An 11,361-nucleotide genomic window follows, 5' to 3' on the forward strand; every position below is an offset into this window, starting at 1 on the left:
CAGAAAGGATAAAACCTAAAAGTAAAGGTTGGGAATGGCCTGGGTCACCCACCATGGCATGTGTACAGTGTGGGCAAGGTGTAGAATAGCCTTTTCAGAAGAGCCCATGCCTCTCTCTACTCTTTGTGAGCGTCAGGACCCATCAGTTCAGGAATCTGTCAGGACTACAAACCAGGATTAAGGGAAAGGGTGTGCTAGAAGGGTGGGGGACTTAGATTCCCTGATATAGGGGCCAAGGCACTGTACATTGTGCAAGAAAGAAATGCAATGAGGTGGGAGAGAGAATGAGGCAAGGGTGCGTGACACTGCTTGGGGAGTAAGAGGGCTGAAAGAAGAGAGAGAAAAGAGGGAAGATAGAAGGAACTTCCCTGTTGTCCTGGTTTCACTTCTTTAATTTAATCCACATTTACAAAGTCAAGATTATGCAATTCAAATTACCCATGTGTCTGTTGCACAGGAAACCGTTATCACTGTAGACCATCACTGTAGGTCAATGACCATATTGGAATATGTGTTTTGGCCACATGTGATCACTGATGCACTCTGGGGAACGAAAAATGTTGGAGGAGGGAATGGTTGAGGGCAAGGAGGGACAGGTCAAGAAATAGACCAAATAGATCAATGTCTACAATTTTAATGGATAATATTCAGACCCAGGATAGCAAGTTAGACTTGCACAACTCATCTCTTTTATAAGATGCTGCCCATCTGGGGCACCTGGGTGGCTCATTCTGCTGAATGTCCAACTCTTGATTTTGGCTCAGGTCATGATCCCAGGGTCATGGGGTCAAGCCCCACATCAGGCTCTGCACTGAGTGTGAAGTCTGCTTAAGATTCTCTCTGTCTCTCTCTCTCTCCTCTGCCCCTCTCCTCTCCTCTCCTCTCCTTCAAACTAAAACAAAAGAGATGCTGCTTATCTAGAGCTATGGGTCACAGACTACACCAAACAAACTGGCTGGTGTCTGAGAATTTGAATCTTTACCTCTGATTTCATCTGTATTTAGCTCTTTTGACCTTCTGAATCTCTTCCCATGTGTTGTTTTGTTTGCTTCACTCTATCCTGGGGAAAATTTTACTCACAAGAGAGGAACGATATCTCAAGGGTAGTGGGCTGCAGGTGTGTGTTTGGACAGAGGGGAATTTCAGTCCCTTCAGATGACACCGGATAAGACCATTCTCCACCCTCTCAGAGCAAGCACAAAGCTTGACTCAGAAGCAGCTTGTGGTTTCCTTTCACTAAACCAGAAAAGTTGTTTTTCAGTCTAGGCAAAAACACCCAGAAACCAAATTCTTTTCAGACCAGTTGAACTCAGAAAAATTAGAAGCAAACATGAAAAGTTTTTGTGCAGAAGCTGTTGGTGAGGAAATAAAGGGCAGACAGGGTCCTGAGCACAGGAGAAGGTGTCAGGAGACACATTGGGGCAAAGACTCCATGCACTCACCTCCAAGGTCACAGCCAGGGCTCCTCTCCAGCTTGTTTTGACCACAACTGTTCTGTTTTGGTGCACTAAGAGGGTGGGAGATAGGGAGGTAGAGGACGTGAAGGAGGCCCCAATAAGGCTACCCAAATGCAGATCATGTAACACACAATGAAAGACAGCTTTTCGAATCCATTCTTCACACAGCCCACAGTCACACACATCTAACGGGCATTACTGAGGAAATCCTGGAGTGATTTTCCATTTTTCATAGGAGAACATTCAGGATCCAAACTTGATGACAAGTCCCAATATGAATTGAATCCTCTACCTCAAACTCCAGCCTCATTACCACACAATCTTACTTCCTGCCTCTGGGTTCTAGACATCCCAGCTTCCTTTGACTATCCAGGAGAATGTCATGCTGTCACTTGCCTTAGCATACACTGTTTCTTTTTCTTTCAATCCTTCTAGCTTGTATTCACTCTTCAACTTCAGCTCATGTGATGTTACTTCTAAGAAGTCTTTTCCAATTACCCTTCTCCCCTCAGTCTAGCTTCTCTCTTACATGCTCCCAAGGTACCCTACAGTCCCCTTAATAACACTTACCATGCTAAAGTTTTTGTTCAATGTCAGGTTTGCCTAAGAAAGGAAGTAGTGATGAGGGAAAGATAGTGATGGTAAAAATCTTATTTTCTTAAAAGATAGAAACAGAATTCCTTGGGGTGCCTGGGTGGCTTAGTCGGTTAAGCGTCCCACTTTCACTTAGGTCATGATCTCGCGGTTCGTGGGTTCGAGCCCCGCGTCGGGCTCTGTGCTGACTGCCAGCTCAGAGCCTGGAGCCTGTTTCAGTCTGTGACTCCCTCTCTCTCTGACCCTCCCCTGTTTACGTTGTCTCTCTCTGTCTCTCCTAGAAATTAAAAAAAAGAAAAGAAAAAAAGGAAACAGAATTCCTCTGGAATGGAAGAATTTGTTCAGAAAAACAACATGGCTGTTATGTTTGGAAGGAAGAGGGAAGCCCAAAACCTGATACAGCTGGAACCAGGGCAAAGGAGCAGTTGGAGAGCTGGAGAGAGAGCCTAAAATAGTCATTAGAAAATAGAATCTAGCAATACCTTAAATGGAATGCAAAGAAGGTTTAATATCAGGAAACACTTTCATATAATTTAATGTACTATAAAGCCATGAGGGCACATAATCTGATAATCCCTTTAGCTATTGAAAGGTAATTTGATAAAATTCAACATCTAATAATTGGTTATTTTTTTAGCATATTAAAATTTACCATCTGAACCTCAGCATCTTGTTTAATGAGAATATTGAAGTATTTCCACAAAAGTTAGGAATAAAACAAGGAGACCAACTGTCGTTGTGATTATTTGACATTTTCTGGATACCAGCCATGATAAAAGTGAACAAATTGGAAGTTAAAAAAAATCCAAGAGGAAGAGGTAAAATGATAATTTTGGGCCCCATAAAGAACTCCAAATCAATATCAAATGATTTACAACAGAATTCAAACATGTGCAACAAATATATAAGACAGTTGTCAATAAAGGAAATGACAGCTCTTACACTTGTGAAAATTTTTCATCCACATTCATATTGAGTAATCCATATGAAAATCATACTAAGGGGCCCTGGGTGGCTCAGTCAGTTGAGCATCCAATTCTTGATTTTGGCTCAGGTCATGATCTTAGGGTCATGGGATCAAGCCCCACATCAGGCTCTTGAGCTTGCTTAAGATCGTCTCTGTCAATGGGAACCCTCTTGTACTGTTGATGGGAATGCATACTGGTGCAGCCACTCTGGAAAACAGTTACTACTTGAAGTTAAAAACAGAACATGGGGCGCCTGGGTGGCTTAGTCGGTTAAGCGTCCGACTTTCGCTTAGGTCATGATCTCGCGGTTTGTGGGTTCGAGCCCCGCGTTGGGCTCTGTGCTGACTGCCAGCTCAGAGCCTGGAGCCTGTTTCCAATTCTGGGTCTCCCTCTCTCTCTGACCCTCCCCTGCTCATACTGTCTCTCTCTCTCTCCTAGAAATAAATAAAAATATTTAAAAAAATAAAAATAAAAACAGAACCACCTTACAACCCAGCAATAGCACTACTGGAAATTTACCCAAGGGTTACAGGAGTGCTAATGCATAGGGGCACATGGTACCCCAAAAGCAGCACTTTCAACAATGGTTAAATTATGGAAAGAGCCTAAATGTCCATCAACTGATGAATGGATCAAGAAGATGTGGTTTATATATACAATGGAATACTACTTGGCAATGAGAAAGAATGAAATCATGCTATTTGCAGCAATGTGGATGGAACTGGAAGGTATTATGCTGAGTGAAATAAGTCAGTCAGAGAAAGACAGATATCATATGTTTTCACTCATATGTGGATCTTGAGAAACTTAACAGAAGACCATGGGGGAAAGGAAGGGAGAGAAATAGTTACAAACAGAGAGGGAGAGAGGCAAACCACAAGAGGCTCATAAATACAGAGAACAAACTGAGGATGGATGAGGGGGTGGGAAAGAGGGAAAATTGGTAATGGGTACTGAGGAGGGCACTTGTTGGGATGAGCACTGGGTGTTGTGTGTAAGCCAATTTGACAATAAATTATATTAAAAAATAAAAAAGATTCTCTCTCTCCCTCTCTGCCATTCCTCCCAATTCGTGCACTCTCTCTAAAAACAAAAATGAAGAAATTTTTAAAAAGAGAATATCACAGTAAGATACAACTTTTCACTTATTAGATTGGCAGACAAAATCATGAGCAAAGATATGGGGAAATAATAAAATGCTGGCGTATGCAATTCGGTTAACATTTTGTTGTGAGCAATCCAGTAATATCTATCAAAATTACAAATACATGTACCAATTGTCTAGCAATGCTACTTCTAGAAATCTATTCAGATGACCCAACTCTCTCTTGCCATGTAACAAACCACTCCAAAACTCAGTGCCATAAAACAATTTTATTATGCTCATGATTTTGTATGCCAGCAATTCAGGCGGAGGCAGAGGGTACAAGTTATCTCTCTTCCATGCAGACTGGGACTTCAGTTGGGGTGACTGGAATGGCTGAAGGGAACTGGGATCCAGCTAGATGAGCCACACAGCTGTGGCTTCTTCATTGTCAACCATGTTACTAAATTCTTCTCCATGTTGTGCCTACTGGGGCTAGAACATTCAAGATGGCTCCTCTACTCCTTCACCAAGGTGACAGCACTCTTGTCCTGGTTGTTTCAATTCCCTAGTTCCTCACAGTGAGGTAAAGTCAGGAATTGAAAGGGATTATTGGTCAGCTTTAATCACTGAGAGGGGAGGGAGGTCAAAGAACAGTCACGCTGTTGTTCAGAGGGGTTGAGATGGTGTGGGGGTGAAGCGGTATAGAGAGCAGAATGCCCTATGCCTCAGGCTTGTCTGTATCCCATTCCAAGGAAGATGGGAACTGTCTTCACATCATGGCACTTGATGCTCCAAAAGGGGCTGATTGTGATCCATCCTTTCAGATCATAGACAAAGCAATGGAATAAAATTCAAAATAGACATCTCTTTGCCTTCATTCCCTCACTTGCCAGCATACAACACTTCGTGATGAGATACTTCTGGTAACCCCATCATTTAGTGGAATGCTTCTGTTGATGTCTTTTTTTTTTTTTATGTTTTATTTATTTCTAGGAGAGAGAGAGAGAGCATGAGCAGGGGAGGGTCGGAGAGAGAGGGAGTCACAGACTGAAACAGGCTCCAGGCTCTGAGCTGGCAGTCAACACAGAGCCCGACGCGGGGCTCGAACACACAAACCGCGAGATCATGACCTAAGCGAAAGTCGGACGCTTAACCGACTAAGCCACCCAGGCGCCCCACTGTTGATGTCTTTTGTATGACTTAAAACTTATTTAAAAAAATTTTTTTTTTGTCAGCGCCTGGGTAGTTCAGTTGGTTGAGTGTCCAACTTCAGCTTAGATCATGATCTCACTGCTCATGGTGTAGGGCTCTGTTCTGACACCTCTGAGCCAGGAGCCTGCTCAGATTCTGTCTCTTTCTCTCTGGCCCTTCCCTGCTCATGCTCTATTTCTCTCTCTCTCTTTCAAAATATAAAATAAAACGTTAAAAAATGTTTTCAATTTGAGAGAAAGAGCAGGGGACAGGGACAGAGAGAGAGACAGAGAGAGAGAGAGAGAGAGAGGTTGAATCCCAACGCGACTCCACACTCAGCACAGAGCTCAATGTGGAGCTTGATCACACGACCCCAGGATCATGACCTGAGCTGAAAGAAATCAAGAGTTGGACACTCAACCAACTGAGTCACCCAGGTACGCTTAAGCTTTTTTAATTTAAAAGTTTAGTCATTAAGGGGCGCCTGGGTGGCTTAGTCCGTTAAGCGTCCGACTTTCGCTTAGGTCATGATCTCGCGGTTGGTGGTTTCGAGCCCCGCGTCGGGCTCTGTGCTGACTGCCAGCTCAGAGGCTGGAGCCTGTTTTTAGAGTCTGTGACTCCCTCTCTCTCTGACCCTCCCCTGCTCACGCTGTCTCTCTTTCTCTCTCCTAGAAATAAATAAAACATTAGAAAAAAGTTTAGTCATTAAAATTTTGAAAAAATTTTTGAATATTTATTTTTGAGTGAAAGAGAGACTCTGTGTGTGTGTGTGTGTGTGTGTGTGTGTGTGCGCGCGCGCGCGCATGCAGGGGAGAGGCAGAGAGAGAGTCACAGAATGTGGAGCAGACTCCAGGCTCTGAGCTGTCAGCACAGAGCACAATGCAGGGCTCGAACCCATGGACCACAAGATCCTGACTTGTGCTGAAACGAGACACTTAACCAACTGAGTCATCCAGTCACCCCTAGTTATTAATTTTTATACTATGAGATTGACCCTTCTTAAAACTTTGGGCATCAATTCGAACCAGTACCTTGGCAGCAAGCCTTGTGCTATGTTAAGCTAACAATTCTTCACACTTTTCAAGCACAAGCCCCTAAATCTAACCTCTTAAAAGATCCAAATTGGGAGTTTTTGTTTGTTTTTTGTATTGTGTCTTTCCTTTGTTTTCCTTTGCACTCAATACTTCCATGAAACTTTGGAAGTCAGCAACAAACCTCATGTATGGATTGTTCCACACTCCCCACACCCACCCCTGCCTTTGCTAGTTCACCTTACACACTCTCACTGCACTTCTTTATGTGTGTGCTGAGGATGCCTCAGATCTGCTGTCTCAACAACTTTCAAGTGTACAATCCAGAATTATAACTACAGTCAACAGGCTGTACGTTGGGGCTCCAGAACTTAATCATCTTATAACTGAAGCTTTTTACCTTTTGGCTAGTATCTCCCCATCTCCCCATGAGATCATGACCTGAGCCAAAACCAAGAGCTGGAGACTTAACTGACTGAGTCACCCAGGTACCCCTTAAGTGTTTATTAATTTAAAAAATTTTTATATGTAAGTGCTATACTGAATTTTATATATGATTTAGAAAATTGATGGACTTTGGGTTTGATATATTATATTTGCATTATATTTGTTTTGCGTATAAAACAATAGGAAATAGGTCTCTGTTACTGTTTTGACACAGAATATTTTATTTTTAGGAATAGATTACTGATATTAAGCAAGAGTTACCCATATTGCATTGTTCTTTAGCACACTTAAGGAACTGCATAATAAAGGATCTGGAAGAAAACAAAGCAAAGTAATAATAGTGTGTGTGTCAAGTTAGTGATGTTCACCCAAATCCCATGGCTCCATTGCATTTCCCAGCCTCTATTATAGTGAGCCCAGGGCCCTGAGACTATTCCTCATCAGTGGGTTGGGAGAGAAAGCCACATGTGGTCACTTCACATCTGAGATGACAGCAATGTAAATTCCATATTCTCTCCCCCTGCTGTGATGACTGTCACATAAATAAGGAGAAAGAACATTTGAATGATTTCAACTTTAACTCTTTGGTTTGTTCTTCCTGAATGTCCACACTCCCGATTATCATTGCCGATACTGTTAGATAATTGATCTCAAGAAGTATGTCCCCTGAAATTACAGAACTGGTTAGGAAAGAAAAGCCAGGATGCCAGGGAAGCCATGAGTGAGTTATTTCAAAATGCTTTAAGAGCTAATGACTGTTAACTTCCGGTCTGACTCAGGAAGTGGGCTTCTGTCAGGTTCCTGCAAACTTCTCCTTCTGCATAGCGCCTTCTTAGAGGTGCCCTCCTCCCATGCTCTTGTCCTCCCCAATCGACACTTGCCTTTAGAACAGTCGCTGACACCGGACAGAAAGAAGCTTAACTTCTGTAGGGGGCGGGGCTTCGCATTTGGGTAAACTTGAAACAGAGAGGACTCAGCTCTGCAGAGAAGGGATCAAATCTGCCAGAGGCGTGCCTGCCTTTCTTTCCTGTCCAGCTGAAATCATTCGAACACTGGTTTTCCACTACTGGCAAGAAAACACGGTCCACCCCATAGCAAGTAACTACTGATTACATATTTCCCATTTTAATTGTTTATTGTACGCATGCGGCATAAATGAGGATGTCAGACACAGGCACATGGTGGGGCTCTTTTGCAGCAGGGAAGCTCTGTGGAGATTGAGGAAAGGAAGAAGATAGTCAGGGCTTTTGTTTTCTTTTGTCTTTCTCTTCGAGCTGAGCTGGCAAGTCACTGGTTTTTAACGGGGAGTCATCTGGGTTTTTTGACAGTAAATCAGGTAAGCTCACATTCATGAAAAGTTCCTCAGTGTTGATTTCTAATTCCCAGGCTATGCTTGAAAAAATATTTTTTAAGAACAATGTTTTCCTATTTTAAGAGAAACAATTTAGAGTGACTGCTTTTCCCTGAAGTACAGCCAGTTTACAGGAAACGTAAACTTCATATAGTTTAGTTTACATATTACTGGCAAACAGAGCTTCCTTAGCAAGAAGCCAGTGAAAAGAATTTGGGCATTCCCATGTGCTCATGAGTTTTCTGTGCCTTGTCGCTTTGGTATACGTTGCGAGATTTAAGCAAGATAGAAAAGCTATCTGATGAAAACAAAGCGATGCATAGGAAAAGGGATAGGCCCCAAGTCTTCTTCATGCTGTTGAGGAAAGAAGAAAATTCAAGTAATTGATAAAATGAATGAAATGTATTTCAGGCTTCAAGGATAGTGTACTTATTTCACAGAGTCTCTTGCAAGGACTCCAAAGGTAGAGGGGTGGGGTTGGAGAGAGAGGAGAGGTAGGAGAGGAGGGAGGAAGGAGGGGAAAGAAGGAGAGAAGGAAAGAGAAGACTGAACTTCACATCTGGGGACGGCAGATTTAGAGAGGAAGGTGAGAGAGAGAAAGGGTGAGGCCAAAGAGAGCAGGAGGGGCAGGAGGCCTCAGGAGGAGGGAGGAAGTAGAGAGGAGGTGAGTGTGGAGACCAGGAGCAGGTAGGGCTTACAAAAAACCCCCACTTCTTCTCAACTCACTGGGTGACTTTGGGCAAGTGACTCTATTTCTCTGTAAGACAGTGTAATTCTCTCTCCCATCAGCTGTGTGTAAACAAACGAGCCATGGGTGTGACAGTGCTCTAGGAATACAAGGGTTTTTCATGATGCAGAACTAATAAACTGTGTGTGTGTGTGTGTGTGTGTGTGTGTGTGTGTGTGTGTGTGTAATATTGGTCTCTGGCCTCTCTGTCCCTCAGGAACAACAATGGACCAACAGGAATGCAGTCACTTTGGTAAGAATGTGACTTCTTGTGTGTGTGATTATTTTACCAAATTTTCTGCCTACACCCCAGCCCAGAGAGGTCAGAGGAGCCATCTCTGGCCTTGGAACAGAGTCAGATTACTTAACCCACCTGGAGACAGAACTCACAGTCTTGGTTACACATCTCTGATCTTCAGAAAATGTGTACTTTAGACAGCCAGCACTGGGTGATTTGGGTAAGCCTTGCATGACAAGGTATGTTTCTTTTTTTTCTTTAATGTTTATTCATTTTTGAGAGAAAGACAGAGTGTGAGCGGGGGAGGGGCAGAAAGAGAGGAAGACACAGAATCCGAAGCAGGCTTTAGGCTCTGAGCTGTCAGTACAGAGCCCGATGTGGGGCTCAAACTCACAGACTGCAAGATCATGTCCTGAGCCAAAGTCGGACACTTAACCAACTGAACCACCCAGGTGCCCCTCCCCCCAAGATATGTTTCTAAATCCATCTCACCCCCCGAGTATGTTTTTCTAGGATCCAACGTGGCAGTTCTAGAGAAAATGAGATGTTTTATAAATCATTGTTTATTTTATTTGATAATGGAGTTAGCTTCTGTTTTTATAAATATAATGTATTGGAAGACTCCCTTTGCCCATAATATGGGAATATCCTCTATTGTTAAAAATATTCTATTGGCATAAGCAGTATATTATAACACAGTAAACTTGCTCTTACAGGATCATGTATGAAGAACCAACGTACCAGAGGATCAGAGCTGAGAATCATTCTGGTGGGCAAAACAGGAACCGGCAAAAGTGCTACAGGGAACAGCATCCTCAGGACGCAAGCATTTGAGTCACGGCTGGGTGCCCAGCCCATCACTAAGACTTGCAGTGAACATCAGGGAAGCTGGGAAGGGAGGGAGATGGTCATTATTGACACATCAGATATGTTTTCTGGGGAGGACCACTCTGATTTCCTGTACAAAGAGGTGCAGAGATGCTACTTACTCTCTGCACCAGGACCCCATGTGCTGCTCCTGGTGACTCAGCTGGGCCGATTCACTGCCCAGGACCAGCAGGCTGTGCAGAGGGTGAAGGAGATCTTTGGAGAAGATGCCATGAGACACACAATTGTCCTCTTCACCCACAAGGAAGACCTGGAGGGAGAATCTGTGGTGGATTACATCCATGACACAGATAACAAAGCCCTGTGCAAGCTGGTGGCAGCATGTGGGGGCAGAGTGTGTGCCTTTAACAACCGTGCTACAGGGAGTGATCGGGATGACCAAGTGAGGGAGCTAATGGACCTGATTGAGGACCTGGTGTTGGAGAAAAGGGGTGACCATTACACCAATGGGCTCTACAGCCTAGTAACAATGTCAGAATGTGGACCTGTGTGGTCAGAGGAGAGGTTCAAAGATTTCAAAAGAGATCTTGTAAAGTACATGGAAATCCAGAGACGTTACTCAGCCAAAGCAAAAGGCCTGAAACAAGTTCTAATCAAAACACTCATCTTTATTTTATTTTGTATCTCTTTGTTCGCCCAATTCCTAATTCTGTTATTGTATCCATTGTACAGAATGTGCAACTTGTCTTACCACTTTCTCGTTGGAATGTGCAGTTTGTTCTGTAGATTGCTGTTCATTATAGCCGAAATATTGATGATAATTTTGAGAAAGATCACTGGGCTGGAATGCATGACCCCTAGAGTATAGTTACTGTTCAGCAATTATTTACTTACTGCCATATGCAGGGTGAATCCAAGTGCCTCCTCTGTAAAATGCAGTGCCTGACATCAGTAAATGTTTGAGATTCTGTGAAGTGTTTAAATCTTAACATCACTTGGGACACCTGGATGGCTCAGTCGATTAAGTGTCCAACTTCGGCTCAGGTCATGATCTCATGGCTCATGGGTTCAAGCCCTGTTGGGCTCTGTGCTGACAGCTCAGAGCCTGGAGCCTGCTTCAATTTCTGTGTCTCCCTCTCTCTCTGCCTCTCCCCTGCTCACACTCTGTCTCTCTCTCCTTCAAAGATAAACATTAAAATTTTTAAAAATCTTAACATCACTCTATTAATGAACCAAGTTATTTTAAAAGTTACTATTTGTTTTGAAATATACTATGAAAACCTTTTTAAAAGCTCTAAACATAACATTCTTCTAATTTGCAAATCTCTAAAGCCAGTTTTATGTTCCTGGAAACCCCTTTACTTCTTCATGATACTATTGTTTCTACTGAATATAATAAAAATAGCAGTAAAATTTCTACTCAATATAATAATATAGCAATA

General features: G+C 43.0%; 1 protein-coding gene across 2 annotated transcripts; it reads left to right on the forward strand.

The window, feature by feature from the left end:
• The first annotated feature begins 7,737 nt into the window (after positions 1-7,737).
• Positions 7,738-11,098, forward strand: GIMAP2 (GTPase, IMAP family member 2). 2 transcript variants are annotated; one of them, XM_077762146.1, is made up of 3 exons: positions 7,738-7,873; positions 9,071-9,106; positions 9,808-11,098. In XM_077762146.1, exons 2-3 carry the CDS (start codon positions 9,079-9,081, stop codon positions 10,785-10,787), a joined length of 1,008 nt encoding a protein of 335 aa, XP_077618272.1. In that variant the 5' UTR covers positions 7,738-7,873; positions 9,071-9,078; the 3' UTR covers positions 10,788-11,098. The 2 variants fall into 2 exon arrangements, with proteins under 2 accessions (XP_077618272.1, XP_077618271.1); XM_077762145.1 differs by lacking the exon at positions 7,738-7,873 and adding an exon at positions 8,010-8,111.
• The last annotated feature ends 263 nt before the right edge of the window (positions 11,099-11,361 follow it).

Source organism: Crocuta crocuta, unplaced genomic scaffold, assembly GCF_008692635.1.
Source record: "Crocuta crocuta isolate KB4526 unplaced genomic scaffold, BGI_CrCroc_1.0 scaffold74, whole genome shotgun sequence".
NCBI lineage: Eukaryota > Metazoa > Chordata > Mammalia > Carnivora > Hyaenidae > Crocuta > Crocuta crocuta.